The following is an 18934-nucleotide window of genomic DNA, read 5'->3' as shown; positions in this document are numbered from 1 at the left end:
ACCTCACAAGTGTTATTCGAGCAGGAGGCCCAATTGTTACATCAAAGTCAATTCCCGTAGAGACTCCAGCCAACGTATTCGAAACCAACTCCTCAAAATAACAATGAAAAACTCGACCAGAAAAGGACACAAGATAACATGTCTACCAAACATAGCCCTCAACACCTATTACCTATTGAAAACAGGATCTCTCCACAAGACAGGTCGGGCTGATACCCAGCCGACTCAAGCCGACAGCGGCCTACGCCTCTTGGGGGTCCACCTGTCCAACTCGTCTCCGTCCCTCTTCCTCTTTCCTCCCTGCCCACCTCCTCCCACCTCCTTGCCCTTGCCCGGGCTGCCCGTGCCGAACGGCAAGAACCTAGCCAGCCTCTCTATGAAACCCGGGCTCGCTTCCTGTCCGCGCTCGAGTAGACCCAACGCTGTGACCAGATAAAACGTTAGCTCTTCATCGCTCTTGTCGCCCCCCTGACGGGTCCTCATGCCAGGGCATAAATCAACTGAAAAGTGTAAAAGAAACATACCTTGCGCGGCCCGGGTAGTCACGCCATCCACGTACGCCTTCTTCTGCCGCGGCGTGTCCCCCTCGACAAAGTCCACGGGGCCCCTGTACGTCTCGATCCTCTTCTCGCCGAACGGCACGGCCTTCTCCACGAGCCACCGCGTCGGCGTGGGATCCTCGACGCAGGGATCCCACGTCTGCGCCGGGTCGTGCACGTACTCGCCCTCGCGGACCCGCCGCGCCTGCTCGGGCGCCTGCACCTCGAGCGGCCACCGGTCGAGGCTGAAGAACCGCGGCGCCGTGCCGCGCACCTCGGGCTGGCCCCAGTCCCAGATGGTCTCGCGCTTGAGCACCCGCTTCATCTTGCCCGTCTGCTCGTCCCGGTACGTGCTCTCGAAAGCGGGGTACAGGGCCGGCAGGTTGAGGTGGGACTCGTCCTGGATGAGGTCGCGGACCTCGAGCAGCGCCTCGCGCTCGCTCATCCCCCTCGTCGAGGCGCCAGAGATGGCTCTGAGGAGTGTCCTCGCCCGGGGCGGCGCTCCGTCGGGAGCGGAACGGGTCAGGGCCTTGTAGTTCTCGAGGAGCACCTGCCTAGACTTCTCGATCCTGCCGGGGTCGATCCTCGGGCTGGACTCCCAGAGCTCCTTGGATTGCGTCTCGAGGAAGTGTTTCGTATAGCCGACGCGGAGCGCGAGGATGCAAAACCAGCCCTCGATCGCGGACGGGCCTTTCCCCGGCGGGGTCCACGGCCGGTTGCTCCAGACGGTTTCCTCCCAGCTGTCAACGTCTAGATCTCGACGGGGCGCGCCGACAGCATCGTCCGGGTGCAAGTGGCCGTCCTTAGTGGGCCTGCGCGTGAAACCTGGAAGTTCGACCCCCCAGCGAATCTGGTGCTCGGGGTGGATATCGAGCTTCGGTCGCAGGACGAAACCCAACTCCTCGTTGTCAGCCTGCCAGCTATATCATCGCCCGCCGTCAGTCAACAAAGTCTACACATATCACGTCAAGACTCGACGCCCGAAGATTGTCTCTCACTTACCGGCATCTACCGTACTTGCTAAGGCGCTTGATCCAGCACGCGGCATCAAATTCTGAAAACTTGGCCTTGCTATTCGTCGGGTGGTCAGCACCTCGGTGCATCACCTCCAGCAGCTCGCTCACAGACACTTTGGTCTCGAGGTCCGGGAACAGCGCCTCCTCGCTGATGTCGTCCATGAGCCGCTGCAGCCTCTCCGCAAACACGAGGAACAGCGTCTTTTCTTGCCGCGGGAGGTCGATCAGCAGCTCCGCGTTGCACGACTTTGTCACCAGCCACGTGAACCAGTCGAGCTCCGTCGGAGTGATGAGTTTGATATCAATCTCGTCTCCAAACATCTTGTAATCATAGTACGGCCTCAAACTCTTGCGCAAATCCCACTTATCATCTTCGCGCCAAACCCTTTCCAAGAAGGAGGTCATGAGTCCGAGCAAGGGCCTCGGGGCAATCTTGCTGGCGCGTTTGAACTCGGCAATGGCCGTGCTCGTAGCCTTCCAGAGGTTCTTCGCCTTGAGCAGATGGGGCTCGATCGGCGGGCGAAAGTACGCGCCCGGCAGCTTCGGGATCGGCACCCAGTCCTTGTTTTTTCTGTGGTCGTACTCGGATTTCTGGCGGGCTCGCTCCATCCATTCGTCGCGAGACAGGGCGCGTCGGTTCATTTCCAGGCTGTAGATCTGCGGGTGCTGCCGCTGCCCTGCTGGCAGCTGCTCCGGGCTTATCGGCCCCGGGCGTATGAACAGCCCCAGCGCCTGTCTCGTCGCCTCTTGGAGCTCCCTGGCCGTTACGGGCAGGGGGATCTGGCGGTAGGGGGACCGGAAGACGGCATGCTCTCGGTTGTCAAAGTGCCGGAGGGCCTGCTGGAATCCGGCGCGGGTGGCGCCATGCTCGCGAGCGTAGCTCACGGCGTCCTCTCCGAGTTGTGTGCCGTCGGGCAGCGTCCTCGGCAGGTCTCGCCCGACCAGGCCAGTGCGCCTGTCGAGGTTGGACCTGTACGCTTCGTCGGAGATGACATGCAGATTGCTCGGCGATCTGGATTCGGCACGCCGGTCGGCGGCTCTGTCGCTGGCCAACGCCTGAGCATACCTCTCGGAGTAGAGGTAGTGCTTGGACATGCTGTAGACGTTGGCAGCAGGCCTGGATAGCTTGAACGGAGCTTTGACCTCGACCTTGTCCGCCCCGAAGGGCGCGGGGTAGCCGCCTCTGGCGCGCAGTCTTCGACGGAACTTGGGGAGATCTCGCAGGTTTGCCGGGAAGCCGTTCATCACGCGATTGCCTTTCTTCGGTCTAGGAGTGAAACCGCGAACGCCGAGGCGCGCAAGCGCAGCCCGCGCCTTCGCGCCCGCAGGCGGAGATTCGTCGGAGGAGTGTGCTGAATCAAAATCCTGCATCTCCTCGTCCTCTTCCTCCTCGTCCTCTTCCTCCTCGTCCTCTCCAGCCTCGTCCCCTCCCTCCTCTTCGATCTGCTCGACTTCAGCTCCTCCGGACCTTTCATCAACTACAGCTTCCTCCGCTGCATGCTGTTTGAGGAGGTCTTCTTGCAAGTTCTCTTCGGTCAAGTCAATGGTGTCCGGTACAGGACCCACTCCGAGGCCGTCCCCGGGCTGCCCCTGCTCCACCTCCTCCGCCGGACCCTTCTCCCATAGGTCGGGGTCATACTCCTCCCACTCCTCTTCTTCCTCCCCTTCTTCCTCCTCCTCTTCCTCTTCTTCCGTCGCCCCCTCGCCCCGCTCCCGGAGCCATATGCCATACGCCTCCACCCCTTTCCTGTTAAATTGGCTTCTTAGCAAGGACAGTTGAATGACGGGCAAGGGGCATTGGAACGTAGACTCATCCCTCCCGACACATACCTTATACCATCAATGGTAATGGGTACGTCGCCCTTACCACCCCAAGGCCAGTAACCAGAGTTGAGCCACTTATCAGCGTCGACCACATTTTGGGCCAACTCATCGATATTCCAATCTCCAAGCAAAGGCTGGACTCGTTCCCAAAATTCGGACTGGTCACTCCTATGATAGTGGAGGACCAGGAGCGCGTCAGCAAGGCTGGTATACAGTACGTTTTCAATAGTGGAGGTTTTGACATATCGACCGAGTTCACTCAGCACGATCTCGTCACATCCAGGCAAATCCAGCTGTTGCCGCAGATCGAAAACGAAATTGACTAAGACGTGATGCATCCCTTTGTCAGTTCTCTCTCCATTCATCCAGACCTCCCATCTCACTTACGGTCAATAGGTCGGACAGCCATCGTGCACGTTTGGATCTCGCAGGACCCGGAACCGCGGCTAACAGGTTGCGAACAGCCCGGTGCAAAGCTCCCTTGCGGATTCTGGTTGGAATGCTCTGAGTGTGAAGACCTCGGATGCTACTGGTTGGGACAAACGATGCTCTGGAGCTTCGCTCGACAAGGGAGAGTTGAGGAATGCGCTCAGTGCCGCGGAGGATGGGCGGATCAAGTTGAAGGCAAGGGGGCACAAGGAAGAAGATTGCAATTCTCGTCCTTGAGGAATGTGGCCATAGTTTATCTCAAGCGCGCAACAATGGGCGCCGGCGGCTTGCTGAGGAATGCATCCAGATCTGTCGCGCGGTAAGGAACAGGGGCACCAAAGACAAGGAGCATTCCTGAGGGCGGACAGCCCGATGAGACACCAAGCCTAGCAAGAGCACAAAGAAGGATCAGCCAGAGAGTGCCTGAATGCATGATGGTTAAGGTCCAAGCTGAAAGTCCGCTTTGTCTTTCGACATTGCAGCTGAGGCCGTATCCGTTTGCAGCTTACAAGTCGCTGATGTGTTCATACGGACAAAGGAGTCTGTTGTGGAGTTTGCATGTAGTCCAGAAGACGGAAGTCGGAGAGAATAATACGAGTTCTTTGTGGTCCATAGACAAGCGGAAGCAGCGGTATCAATGGCACCACCAAAGCACGGAAGCCCCTAGGTACTTAGGAAACCAGCAGGAGTTTGCACACTCACTTGAGCACAACGTTCCCACTTCCTTGCAAACCTCCTGCGTAGCTGGCTTGGCCGTGCAGACACATGGTGGCTCACGAGAGAGGAGGCGTTGCCAGTCCAGCAAAGAAGCGCACCTAAGCTTCATGATGAGAGCCAATAGGGGTGGATACATCGGACGACGAGGACGTCTAGGAAAAAGCCCGCATCGAACGAGCGAGCGCGCGGCGATCGTCCCTAGCCCAGTGCCCCCTCTCTCCACACGGGGGGGAAGCCCCGGCCACAGCAGGATCGACGACACGACGACGCCGCCCGGAAGTGTGGCACATTCCAACGGCAGCGCCGGCGCGGAGAGCGGGCTGAGACACTTGCCTCCGCCGTACGATCTGCAGGCTGGCGGGTTCCGAACGCGGTTCAATGTTCTGGAAACTCTTGGCCCTAAGTTCCGCCCAAGAAAGCTTACCTAGTCCCGGTCCGGTAGCCTCGAGGGGAAATGAGAAGCAACGACCCGGCAATGCGCGCCATCGCTTTCCTTTCGCGGACGTGGAAGACAGCCACGAAACCGTTGCTGGGTGGGTGGCGGCAGCCTCGCTCGTCAGTCAACGGCTGGGTTTGCTGTGCCATGACATGAGGTAGGTAGCTAGTCCCATTCGTTGGACAAAGGCATGATGATGCTTGCAACAAAGCAGCCTTGGAAGCAATGGATGACCCCTGCCTGATCGCTTCCGGGCAAACGATTGTATGATTTCAGACCTATATTGTAAGCTTGTATGACTGGGTCGTGCAAATGAATGCATGCGGCCAAGGGGAACAAAGAAAAGGTCTGTAGGGTCGCTGCATTACCCGGAAAGGGGGGCCTGACTTCTTCCCTCGTGCAGCCAAGACCCATAGCAGATCATAATGCAGGCGATAGTCGCTTCGCTGGCAATCTTGATGAAATGGAGATTCTTCAACAAGGGAATAAAGGAGGAAGGGCGCCCTTTGACGGGGTGACTGGGTCTCGCACACGCGCTGTAGACTGTGGAATGGCTCTGGTAATTTCAGCGCAGGGAGGGTTGGCTCGAATTCCAGCAGCTCCTTTGTGACTCTGCGGCAGCTGAACGAATGGAGTTTTGTATCCACGAGTGGGCCTCCAGACGACTCACTTTCCTAATCCGGCTAATTAATTACACTACAACTCTCCTGAGCAGGACCGCACCGGCACGGCAAGTACGAGGCAGGTAGGCACAGGACGTTTGCAGTCAAGGCAAACTGGACAAATCACCGAGAGAGAGACATAGAGAGACAGTAGCAGACGAGAGACAGCAGCAAAGTTTGGTTTGTCAGGATCATGACAATTTTACTCTTTTTATTGAGTTTTTTTGTGCAGCTAACTAAAAAGTTGGGGGAACTGCTGTGTATCTTGAGCAATGTACGTCCATTTCTGGAAACAGAATATGTACCAAGGGGCCAGCAAAAAGGTCCGGAATCCCAGAGTGCCTTTGTTGCGCCACCCAGCAGAGGTCGGGCTGCCCCTCGGTGCCCGTCCCCGCAATCCTCAAGCCGCAGTATCGAAAGAATGATCGAGCACTGGAAAAGTGTGTCCGTGTGTGTGTGTGTTTGTGCGTTGTATTCAAGTGTCTCTCGGCCAGGCGAGGACGTCCGGCGGCAATTCCTTCGCGGTACCCTCCCCTCCTTCTCACCAACATGTTCCTGAGTTCCAATGATGGATGGGCCAATCTTGTTTTCATCCCCTCTGTCGCGCTTCTCTTTTTCTTCTTGTTGCTCCTGCTCCGAGCTTCCTGCAATCACACGGGTCTCCTGATCAATCCCCTGCCGCCCCTGGTTTCGGTATCAAAAAGGAATTTGCCTCGGGGGGAATCAAAGCGGCCTGATGTAGTGTTTTTTTTTTGGTCGTCGTCGTCCAACGTGAATATCGTCAAGATGATTGATGTGTGTGTATGACGCAAAGGTATGACGGTCCGTGAATCTTTTTTGGTGTGGCCCAGGAAAACAATAAAATTCAAGGGAATAAGTAAATAAAAGAGCAAAGTGTAAATCGCATAAATCAAATCGCTAATGCCATGACGCTGATGTTCCGTATCAAAATCCTGTATGCCAGATGCGAGCAATCTTTTTTCTTCCAATGGTACACTTGATATGTCGTAAAAGAGATCGGGTGAGGGAGAGTAGCTGCAGAGGAACCATCGTCCCAGGATCATCCGGCTGGCCCGTCAGCCAGCTCGGTGTGATCCAAATGTCGAGTAGTAAAATGACAACGGTCACGCCGCAAAGTACGCTGCGTACTGGGGGACCTGTTGTTGTTGTTGTTGTTGAACTTGGTAGCTTGAGGGATGACCAGGTTGCGGCGTGGGCGTCACAGGGCAACGAGGCGGCATCTGGTAAGCGTCCTTGCCAGCAGGGTTGGGACCGAAGCAGCCTCCGTCGGGTGTGATGGGAGGCGTCATGTAGCCGTCGGCGACACCGGGAACAGCACCCATGCCCTTCTGGGGCGTGCTGTAGATGTTGGCGTGGTGTGGAGCCAGAGTGGCCTCGGTCGGGGGCGTGGGCGGGTTGGCACGGCGGTTGATGGCAGCATGCTGGGCCAGGAAGTCGGTGAGCTTGGCGGCAACACGAGACAGGTGCGCCGACGAGTACTTGCGGGACAGGGTGACGGAAGGGTGGTGCAGGTTCTGCGAGAGGGACAGCAGGGTGACGTTGTCGCTGTGGTCCCACTCGCCGTCGTTGTTCTCGGGCTTGCCGCAGATGGCACGGGCGAGGGCCAGCGACGACCTGGCCATGGTGGAGGGCTTGGTCGACACAAAGTCTCGGTGGTAGAGGGCGATCTCGCTGATGTAGGCAGCCATGTGCTCGACCTCCATGCTGTCTCGCTCCTCCGCGACGATGAGCTGGGCAAAGAAGTCAACAGTGGGGTGGCCAATGTTCCACTCCAGAGTGTTGAGGACATGCATCTCCATCTGAGTGAACATGCCGGCATCGTACAGGCCGCAGCACATGTTGTTGAGCTCGTTGATCTGGGGCACCCGGTCCTTCTTGTCACCGTACTTGGCCGCGATGAGCAGAGCCGCGCAACCGACGAGTTGGTAGTGCTGCTTGTAGACAACCCGCTTAGAGCAGTACCTGTCAAGCAGGTTCACTGTGAGGAAAAGGGTCTCGGGAAGAAGGGCGAAAGCGGCGTGAGCCTCAATGATAAAGTCAATCAGGTAAGGCCGCATAAACCATTGGATCTCGCGCTGCATGTCAATGAGGTTGACGTCAGGAAGCGTCTCGTCCTGTTCGAGTTAGCAAAGGTGGACCCTTTCGACAATGCAGACCTCGAGTCATCATTACCTCCATGTGCCTCACGTGCTGCATGATGTCCTCCATGTACTCGTCACTGGCTAACCGCGAGAGCTCGTTGGCAATCATCTCTTGCCTCTGGCGGGCCAGGAGCCTGGCGTTTTCCCTCGAGTGCATGCGGGGCCGTGTGGGCTCCTCGTGCTCGACGAAGAAGGCGTTATCTGAGTCGCACTGCATAGCGAAGGCCATCTTGAACTGTGGTGTACAAAGGGTCTGGTCGAAACTGGTCGAATTTGGTGTGTACTCCGTGTCTGGCCGGACGAAGAGTTGAACAAGGTCCGTGTTGAAGGAATGGCGATCAAGTTCCCCAGGAAGACTTGATGTTCGGAAGACCGTAAAAGAAAGGTCCTCAAGGAGTGTGGTTGTATTAAGGTGCCGATGATTGAACCCAAAGGAGTGATGTTCGAACCAAAGGACTTGTGAGGTTGTCGTGTGAAGACTATTAGAGTTGAGAATTAAGGAGTGTGTTGAATATGAATTAAATTAAAGAATGACAGTGGCTGGATGCCGAAGGAACGAGCCGTAAGCCTTGAAATGTTGGAACAGATAGGACGAAGTGGCCGGGGAACGGCAGCGTTTAATAGGACTATCGTCTATCGAGTCTCTAGACGCGGGTAGATGATCAGCACTACGAAGCTCTCCATAGCAGTGGGCAGAGGGCGTCTGCAAGCCAGCCGAGTCAGGGCCGTGTCGTAGGGCGCTGCCGCTGAGCCAGACTCCACCAGGCAAGCCAAGGGGGGGTGGGCGAGAGCTGGTGAAGCTGCACTCTTGATTCGGCCGGGTGTCGTGTGGAGGTGGAATCCAGGCACGACAGCCCAAGCTCCGAAGATCCACGCTCGCGGTATCGATGCACGATGGGGTCACGTCGTCAATGGCGTCCGGGCCATAGCAGCGACTCGGGCGTGGCACAAGCGCTAGACGAATAGGAGGGGAGGGGCGAGGGGAACGGGAATGGGAATGGGAGGTGGTCCAAGGGCAGAGAGGAAGACAGAGCAGAGCAGGGAGGAGAAGCTTACCGCCACGGTGCGTGCGTGAGAATGGGCGAGACAGGTGAAATGACCCGATTCCAGAGGCCGGGTGGGAGCTACGAGTTAACGTGTCCCACTGAATAGAGCCTCGAGGGTGGTCGACTTGACAAGCGCGATTGCGGAGAATGCCCGTCGGCATGCAACTGTTAAGGGAGGGTGACACGATTTAGCACCCAAGCCTCGTCGAGATTTCGAATTCCTGCCGTAGTGGTGCGCGTGCGGAGAGGGAGCCCCGAGCGAGCCAGGGAGAGGAAAGGGATAGGGAAAAAAGTGCCTCGACATACCTCACGCTCAACGCCTCACAAAGAAGGTGAAAGCTCCACACTGATCGAAATCATGTAGAGCAGATTTTGGTCGTTCCGTCAAACCGAAACTGTGTCTTCTCAAACAGAAGATGGGGGGAAAGTCCGTGTGATCTGGCCCAGGTGTATTTGGGGGGATTCTGCTGCCAGCACTGCGAATGCAGAGGATATCCAGAAACGCTACTCTTGTCCTCTCCTTTCTCGCTACGCGCAAATTCGACTCCCTTCTAGTTCCCTGAGCTCTTTCCAATGGATTCCCAAAGTGAGCCCCTCTTTGTCGAGATAGTACGCAGTACAGGTCCCAATCTCGGAGAGGTATGTGAGGTCGAGGAATGTGGAATGTCGAGAGCGGAACGAAGGGATGGGAGCGAGCGGGTGGGGAAACTGGAAAGAATTCCAATGGTCGAGGACGCCAGAGCCTGGATGGAGGGAGGAGGGATAGTAGCCGTTGAAGAAAGCTTGATAAAGGAGGTGAGGTGCACTTTCGAGAGAATTGATCAATCGAAAGGAATCTCAGATCTCCTAGATATCTGGCGTTCCCTTTGGCTTTAACCTGCCTATTTGGACTCCTGAACCTCTCCTGACTGGGATTCGAGGGCGAGCACTTGGGGGGGGAATTATTATCGAGCGGGCCCAGGTGGACTTCTCTCCTCCTTCCCTCCTTTTCTCGAACCTAAGAGAAAGGGAGTTGGCGGTGTTGGAAGGAATGGATAGGGAGAGAGAATGAATGGATGCGGATGGAGGAAGAGAGAGAGGTAAGAGAAAGGGGAGGAGATGGTATTTGTTGGAGTTGGAGGTCGAGAGAGAAGAGTGCAAGGGATTGGCAGAGAAGAGACGGGACCTTGTTCCTTGCTCGCTCTGGTACCCTCGTACTGCTCTCCTCTCAAACTGGCACTGGGCGGGCGGCACTGCTGCTAGTTACAGGTAGTAACTCGCAGCGGTCCGGGGGGTGTGGTGTGGGTGTGGGTGTGGGCGTGAGGTACCTCTACGGTCTACCTCCGTCCTGCGTCTTGTCTCTCCAAACCTCACACCTCTCCTCTCACACCTTCACACCCAAAGCCACCACCCCTCAGGAAGTACGAAATAAGGTAGGCTAGGTATCATCCCCAAAGAGAAATCCCAGTCGATCCAAGCAACCAGGCACTCAAGAAGCTCTGGTAGCTTTCAGGAGGACGTGCCGATAATCTGCATACTTGTAAACCCGACGAGCATGTTCCCTGGTTGGATGCCCTTCGCCCAGTCTCTCTTCCCCCCCTCTCTCTCTCTCTCTAGGTATCTCTGTCATTTTGACATCTCGCTACTTGATGCTTGCCTGCTTGCTTGCTTGCTTCTTCCCTTCTCGTTTGGCCTTATCCACCTCAGTACTCTCGCTTTTACCCACTCCCAATGTGGGCGTTTGCAAGGAAGATACAGTAGGTGCTCCATTGTGCAAAAAAGCAAGGTCTGAGTGGCAGAGACCCGGCCGTGCCAGCCAAGCAGAGCGCAGGACCGTCATCCACTTGCAGGCCCCAGCCCAGTCGTGCTCCGTCCACCACCAGCCAGCTTCCACACACCAAGACGGACAGGAACAAACATGTCCACCCACACGCATGCCACTACCCAATACACGCCCCCCCCCCGGTCAGGTCCAAGCCAGCCGCTGTGGGTGGTGGTGCGGTGGTGTGTGGGATTACCTACAATGGTTGGATCAGATCGGTATGGGTACCTGATTTTTCGGTTTGTCCTTTTGGCCTCGCTGCTAAAATGACACGCGTGGATCTGGCGTCTCTGGGTCCTGTCTATCGTTCTCAATTTTTGTGCCTCGCTCTGATTGCTCCAGGTATGACATACATGGGCAATCTTGCTTAGATTGGTAGCAGGCAGGTGTCCGGTCCGCTTGCTCGTCGTTCCTGGATCCGGGCCGCAAGCTGGCAGCAGCCCGAGGGTCCTCCGACCTATTCATCTACGGTGTACTGTTTTGCATGCTACCTATGCCATCCGTTCATCATCTGTCTATGGATATACCTACAATGGGTGCGTGGGTAGTGGCAACAGCACCGGGTTAGAAGAGTGTGGAGGTGTTGCTCTCGGCTGGGAAATTCAGGCCGGCTGTACTCTGGAGGAGCACGTCGGAGGAGGGCAAGGATCTACCGCTGCTTGGCTTACTGGGTACGGGGCCCTGGTCACGACCGTGAGACGAGTCCATCCAGTCACTGGCAGCGAATCCGGCACTGTCGCTGCAGGCAAGGAGAAAAGAGCGCCCAAAAAGAAAGATTGAGAGACACGGTACCAAAGTAAGAAAACGAACAAAGCGCAGCGACCCCGGGGTTGGATTTCGACATGGCCCCCCATCCAGATTGATGGTTTGAGGTTACAGCATGTGCCGACTGATCACGAAATGCTTTGCAAAACATGCCACGGTGTGCGCGTCTTTTGGTTTGTGTTTGTTGCTTGGCCCTGTCTCCAATTGCAACTCTGACCTGTTTGGTGTGCTTGTGCTTTGTGATGATCCTACTCAGCTTACCTGACCGCACGGCACGGTCCAGATCCTAGACATCCGGCGGGCAACAGTCGCCGGAAGGATGAGGTTTCGGCGACACTCTCTAGATCTACAACCCTTGGCGGCCGTTGAGTGGCTGTCCAGGTTTCCTTTCCAGATGGGCCGGTGAATCGCAGGCCATTGCGTTTCAAGATGCCAATGGCTATCTGTCGACAGAAGGCCCGGCATGGCTTGTTTATTGTGACAACCAATGGGTCGAGCGACCCAAGGCCTGTCCAGAGTGTATACAGAGGCCCATTGTGATGGCCTAGCACTCAATTTTATACAATGCAGGTGGTGTGCATCGATGCTTGCACGCACAATTGTACAGTTGTTCGAGAACATCAAATCTGTGCGCCCTTGGTGGGTGCAGGATTACAGTGCACGGCCAGTGCGCCATAAGGCCAGCCAGTATCCATATTGATGCTTCTGTGCAGCGAGTGAGTGGCCGAGCATCATTATCCTTAAAAGAGGCCCAGTACATCAAAAGGTCGCGTCGTACTTGCATCCAGTATGGGACGGTTTTAGCAGCTCATCCTTGTCCGGCGCGATCTGATTTGCTTGAGCTGGCAAGCAGCTAAATCGACACCCCTGAGGATCCCCAGCTCGTACCTCGCATTGCACCTCCGAAGCTTCCAGGTCAATCCAGGTCTTGACACAAACTAGCGGAGCTATGCACTGTAGTCGACTGTCGGAGGTGCTGGTCTGTAACGGAGCGACGTTCATGGCCAGTCACGCACGAGAGCTTTGCTCAACAGATGGCGACTTTTACCCCAAACCATCAAGGACATTACCTCGGGCGACCGAAGGACGGCTGACAGCGGAGAGCATGAAAGAAACATGAACGGGCGGGCAAAGACTCCCATACCAACCCCAGTCGTCCGCCAATATTTACACAGTGTCTGCGGGGTCTCGCTCTGATCGTTTCGAGATGGTGAACGAGAACCGGCCGCCGCCGTGGGATTTGCCTCAAACCTGACCCATGAAGCTCCAATGGTGGTGAGAAAGTTTGATGGCGTATCACGTCCTTTCCACTTTATCAGCCGCTAATGCGCGCCAGTCACGGCTGCCATCCTTGCTCTGAGGGGACAGGACAAGAAGAGGAAGAGCAGAGCGAGGACAAAAGGCCCGCAGTAAGATCGCGATCTCTGTGCGTCTCCTCTCCTTTGCGGGTACGGATTGGTCTTGCTTCTCACACATTCGCCAACACCACCACTAAAACACCAACGCGTCCAAGATTGAAAATGGGGTGGGAGGGCACGCTGCATCCAAAGTGACGGGTGCGATAGTGGTGTTTTTAGCGTCGCTTCAGCTCCTGGCAGGATGGCACCACAAAAGCAAGGCACAAAAGCTGCAGGCCGATGGCTGGGGAGATGCACCATCCCACCCCCTCATGCTCTCTTGTCAAATCGAATCGCTCTCCCGGGCCCTGGTCCCCTGCGACGCCAATGCAACTGTCGGGATGGGCTCGTGAGGCTCACGGCCAATCAGACGCCAATGACGCGAACTTGCACGTCTTTTGAAAACCCAATTTATTTCATGCGTGTCATGGTGGAGAGACAAGACAAAAAAGGACGATGAGGAGGCCCGTCAACAACGGGCAGACTCGACACCGAGTCCCACGCTCAAACAATAGAGCAAGTCTAATGAGGTTGAACCCCGATCTGGAGCTCGACTCGGGCCCGATTCGGGGGGCCATGTTTGGTCAACAATACCATTGTTGAGGGCGTGCGCAAGGCCCAGCCTCAAGCCACCCCGTACCCCAGCCTTACGAGACCGTGATACAGCTTCAATGAGCAGCAACAGCCCTCTTCTGGGGCCTTGCTTTTAAGCTATCTCGACAGTCGCCATCATTGCGTCAATAGCCAGATGGCGAGACCGCCTGGGACCCTGTTGCTGGCTCCACAAGGCAAACGCCACGATCCTTGTCTGCCCGACTGACCGAGTTGACTGTGCGTCCATTGATTGTGGCTCCTGCTGGGTCCTTGAACTGGAGATGCTCTCAGCGCGTCGGGCTCTGCGTTTTGACGGACGAAGGTACCACCACTGCCGCATCCGTAGATGGCGCGGCTTGGGGCGTGAGAGATCGACATGAAATGGGTACCTCTTTAGTAGCGCAACACGCTACCAAGGTGGGTTTAATTGATTGCAGGCTGGCTCGACGCCTTCAGCTGCTAGCCTATTGGACTTTCAACGTCAATCCTTGCTCGGCCAGTGGCAGAAGCCGGACCAGTTCTTAACTCGGTCCTGGAACCAACACCAGACACGACAGCTGCCACAGGAGACACGAGACAAGGTATTGGTATTTGTATTGACCTATTTCGAGGTGCAGTATCACATTTTCCACGGCCCAATGGCGCGAGCAATGGCAAGAATCCCATCGGAATGGCTGGCTCGTCGAGCTTGGCCCTGTGCCATGATAGATTGACGCATACGAAGTAACTAATTGCACGACAGAAGACCACAGATAGATCCTGCTCGTCTTTTTGGCCGCATCTGGCCAGCAATCAAGCTGGAGCAAGGCTATTTGCTTCTGCTATCCCCCGCTCTTTGCTTGCATGCACCAGCCTTCTTTTTCTCGGCATCCCGTCCCTCCAAAAAGGCCCAGCAGGCCGGCGCAGGGTACTTCCGTAGATCTCGCTCGAAGGTTGCGTCAGAATCCATGGCTCCATGGCACTAAACACACGAAAAAAAGAAAACATCACGAGCCGCATTGGGATTGTTCGAGTGATGCCAGTCCGGCTAGTGCGCCGCTCTGTTTCCCCGTCTGGAAAACAGCATGTCAGATAAGCCGGTCGTGTCGGTCGATTCGTATGCCTTCTTTTTCCAGCTTTTGCATCCCCGCGCCACAGATGGATAAAACAGGTCTGGGTGGAGGAGGGAGCCCACTCGGCAATGGCTCTAGGTCGATAATCAAGGCCAAATGCGGACTGTCATCACCACCAAGTCTCCCTTGCGTCAAATGTTTCCTTTTTACGGTCGATCGTCTTGCCATATTCGTCTGGTTGAGAAAAAAATCTTGTCCAGGGTCTTCGGCAACGGGAGCAGCCCGTCACCAAAGGAGATATCCAAAGCTCCATCATCAACCTAACAATGATGCAATTAAGGTCTAGCTTCTCTACCAAGCCTGGATTATCATGGTGTTCGACTCCTGCAAACCCCGTCCTCTCCGGGCGTCACGAGGGCAAGCGGCTAGATGGCTTGCAGTGATCCTCGCCCCGAGGACAGCATGAGCTGTCACATGTCCTTCGTCACATCGTGCGTCAAAGCTCCCGAGATCTACTCCAGATCTACTGCGCCAGAGCTTAGCTGATCATCACGCTTCTACCTAACGTACTGCAACCCCTCAGATGGCGCAGCTGTTGGGCGAACGAGAGGGCGGAGCGCACTTGTCTTGCCATTCTGGCTCCCTCATTGCTCCGCTTCATACGTTAAGGAGACAAAAGGCAATGCCGATGACTCGTCCTGCAGATAATGAATGACCTTACAAAGGATGGCGTGACCAAAGATCAAGTAGCAAAGACGCGCAATCCAGCTTGAGCAGGTCTCTGGCCCTTACCATTCTAGGTGGCCCGCTTCAAATCCGGGGGGGCGGGAGCGCATGCAAAAGGCAGACTTGTGGTTACAATCTCACTCTCAAACCAGCTGATAACCAGGCTTATTAGTGGCCACCCAATGGGAGGTTCCCGACAACTTATTTTCCTTGAAACTGGCGTTCTGCCAACACATCAAGTAGGGTGGCTTAATTCTCAGGCTGGCTAGACTTTGCTGCAGGCGGACATTACCTCACCCTTTTTCCAGCCACCCTATTCCGCGCACGTTTTTGACGAATGGGATGGGAAAGGGGAGATCGCCGCCCATGGAGAAAAGGTAGGTACCGCGAAGAATCAGGGACCACCAGACCGTGGACGGCCTCGTTGCCACTGGCGCGGTGTGAAGCGGGCGGTGTCTCACGGGACGGGTACGCCAGTGCGAGCACCAACCGAGTCGCGGCTGTGCATCTCGAAATGAAACCCATCCTTTACTCTCACCTTTTGCATCATCGTGGAACCGCTATCTGGGATGGCTGGTGCGACGAGATCCCAAACCGACCTCCTTGCGTGGTGCCGATGGCCCCGGAGAACGCCAACGGTAGATAGCTCATCTTCATTTGCTTTTTCCGGCTCTGAATATCTGCTCCGCGCGAGACATAACTTCAATTTGGCCCGAATAGGTAGATACAGACAAGTCCATTACTTAATACGCTCCTCGAGGCAAATTGTATTATAGGCACGCCCGCTTATTCCGTCTATCCTGTCATTTTTGACAATTCGCCAAGCCAAGACTGACATCGGATTTGGCGCCTCTGGTGCGGTGCGGTTCCTTTGTTAGGGGCCGATCGTCGCAGCTATTGAGCTCCAGACCATACAATTGGTACGCCATCCAAGAAATTCGCTCTCCAAGTCTCATTGTCAAACCACATAGAGTCGATTGTTTCGGTTCTTTTCCTGATGCGATACTGGGTCAGTCCACAACCAGCAAGGGTTCAGCATGGTGTTCCGCATCGGGACGGGCAACGAGGCTGGGAGTTGGCAGTCCTTGTTTCTCCGTAATTACGGGATGCACAGTGACGTCCATGACTGTCAAGTACTGCCTGGGCACATCAAAGCCTTGCACGTTTCTAATGTCAGCCCTCTCGCTCCTTAACCAGGCAGGTTACCCCAAATCTGCCACAGAGTTTTCTTTGCTCCCTCGTGCTTTATCAACACAACAACACCATCACACCATCAGCACCTTCTCCAACGTCGCTGTACACCACACGGTCAATGAGACTCTTTTTGGGACCCATCGGTCCATCAACCTTGGCCCATTTATCGTCGCCCACCGCAGCAAGAGACTTGGCTCCTCTCTGCCCCAAGTCCCGCCCCGCAACGCGCGCCGGTCCTTGCAAAGGTAGCTCCGTAAAGGCCTGCCGCGCGACCTACCTTGGCCGTAACAGGATCTAGTTAGCTGGCCCCTCAGCTGGACCAGGCTCGCTGCGGCTCCCAAGAAGTGCATGCTTTGGCGTGATGACGCGGGGGACCAGTGGCTCGCTAGCGGCCCTCGAGACTGGCTAGCGGACCTGTTTGAAGCTCAAAATGACCCGAGACCCGTCGTCCGGCAGCACCGAAGGACTCCAGAGGCCCATCGCTCGCTCGCATGTCGTCGACTATCCACAGCGCCATCCCCACTTGCCGAGCAAAGGGATGGTTAGTACCGCTCGATTGGGAACCAGTCCAACTCCGCAAGCTCGTGACGATGCACCGTGAGGAGAAAGACGAGAATCCCATGCTTGTCCCTTTTCCGCGTGGCCTGGTGTCGACCTAAAGAGTGGGCGGTGCACTCTTTTGGTTCCTTTTGTCTTTATTGCTCATGGGGCTGCTATTGCCAATGCTTTTGCTTTTGCCGCCGAGCGGTTCCAGTTCAATCTCCCAACGGGGAACGGGACGAGAGACACACGCATACGTGGGTCTGAGACTCTACTGCGTACAAGTAGATGCTGGTCTCATCTCTCTAACAACTCCGTACAGCAGTCTGTTGGCCGGGTATTAACTTGAACCCCACCGTGCTAGTCATCACGAAAACCCGAGGCAGGACAGGGAAGCTTCTTTCGCGATGGGGGTGTGAAAAGGAGATTTTGAGCCTCAAGTGGACAACCGTAAAATTGCTCTCCACGATGGGGAACCACACTGGATGTCGTTCGTTCAGAGAAGATTGTCCATTGACGGACCCAGCGATTGAGCGAGCCTCATAATTTGTAGCGTCATGCGTTGTTGGCCACCCTGGGATTAGGGAAGCTCCGAAATTGGTCAGACCAAGTGGTTCGCAGGGATCGTCGTCGCATAGAATGCCGATTTGTTTCTATGGCCGATCTGGAACATGCTGAGAGAGAACACAACTGACCTGTGGCGCCACCTGCACTGAATTCACACCCCCAACCCACCTGAACCCCGCCCCAATGTGACAAGCACATGGCGCCACAGGGCAGCGCCACAGGGAGTGGGGGCATCCTGCTTTGAGGGTTCCAGGGAGTTTAATTGATCAATCAACGAACGAGGGATGTTCCCCGCAAAATGCCAGACTCTATGCAAATAGTGAACAGTTTAGACAGTGCAACCTTGACTTATTCACTTCGTTCACTCGACTCTCCCTATGTCCTTCCCTTGAGCATCCATGGCGATGCATCAATTTGTGCTGGTCCCGCATGAACAGCAGTCTCCATTTCCGTGAGATCCATGACGGTCTCATGCCTGTACCAGACCCTTGGCTGTTGACCCTCACTGGGCGGGGGGACAAAACTTCGACTAAATGCTTCGTAATTACCAGTCGCTCAGACGATGCAGAAAAACCCTTCAAAGGATCCATTCGAACCCGCTTTGTAGATGCAGCACAACACAGACTACCTTAACCGAGCAGCATGAAGAATTTTTCACGACGCGTCGGTGGCATCAGAAGACCAAAGTGCCCCAAATTGCTTGTGGAGGTTACCTTGGGTACAAGGTCCGACTTGACATGCATGGCAGAGTTTTGTCGCGAATGGCCTCGAAACAGCCGAGGGCCGACAGCAAAACATGACCAGCCGGTCAGTCCTACGGCTCAATTACCAAAGAATTTTGCTGAGCTCGAACCCTCCGCCGAGGCTGCAGACGGGGCGGGCCTGCTCACGGACAAAGCATCGGAGGTTCTGCAATGCACATTGTGCAGCGGGCGAGCCACGGTGCGCACGGCCATGGCTTCATTAGGGTCAATTGGTAAAAAGGAAGGCAGGCAGCGACAATCCTCCAGCGGGAACGGGCTGTAATAATGGAGAAACAAGTCTGGTCCGGATCCCGTCTTTTGCGCGTGCACTTGACACCTCCTCAATATGGCCCAACCCATGGCTCGAAATGGAATTGCAGCGTCTGTTCGCCCGCGACAGTCTCTGGGACGGCCAATGGCAGCCCGGTCTCCATCCCGTCTCTGCAGCAGACCCCGGAAAGCCGAACACCAGACCGTCCCGGCTTTGTCCCCAGAAACAACATGTTACCCCCCGCCTTGACAGAGGTTGACGCTCTGTCCTCCGACCGTGCTGTTGCAAAGAAAAACCCGAGCTCTTGGCGAGGCTGCTGCAGCTGCCCTCTCGCCACGGTCTCTCACGTGTGAGGTCTCTCCCGCGGGACGAGAGCAGAAAGGTGATGCGGCAGGCATCGAGGCTTATTTTCCTACCCGGGCCGCAGTGTGCTTTACCGATGTTTCAAGGTGA

At 55.8% G+C, this 18934-nt stretch overlaps 2 protein-coding genes across 2 annotated transcripts; both read right to left on the bottom strand.

Moving 5' to 3' along the window:
- Positions 1–225: 225 nt before the first annotated feature.
- On the bottom strand, positions 226–3788 carry E0L32_009520 (uncharacterized protein; the record flags this gene model as incomplete). The annotated part of the gene is made up of 4 exons (XM_031144494.1): positions 226–1459; positions 1542–3302; positions 3386–3701; positions 3767–3788. The coding sequence occupies 4 exons, from the start codon at positions 3786–3788 to the stop codon at positions 226–228; spliced, it is 3333 nt and encodes a 1110-aa protein (XP_030991039.1).
- Positions 3789–6747: 2959 nt separating this feature from the next.
- E0L32_009519 (uncharacterized protein) lies at positions 6748–8014 on the bottom strand (the record flags this gene model as incomplete). The annotated part of the gene is made up of 2 exons (XM_031144493.1): positions 6748–7758; positions 7817–8014. The coding sequence occupies 2 exons, from the start codon at positions 8012–8014 to the stop codon at positions 6748–6750; spliced, it is 1209 nt and encodes a 402-aa protein (XP_030991038.1).
- Positions 8015–18934: the final 10920 nt, after the last annotated feature.

This window comes from Thyridium curvatum, assembly GCF_004353045.1.
Source record: "Thyridium curvatum strain D216 chromosome Unknown NODE_69_length_225005_cov_99.022861, whole genome shotgun sequence".
In the NCBI taxonomy this organism is placed as follows: domain Eukaryota; kingdom Fungi; phylum Ascomycota; class Sordariomycetes; order Thyridiales; family Thyridiaceae; genus Thyridium; species Thyridium curvatum.
This window is presented reverse-complemented; position numbering and strand designations above follow the sequence as displayed.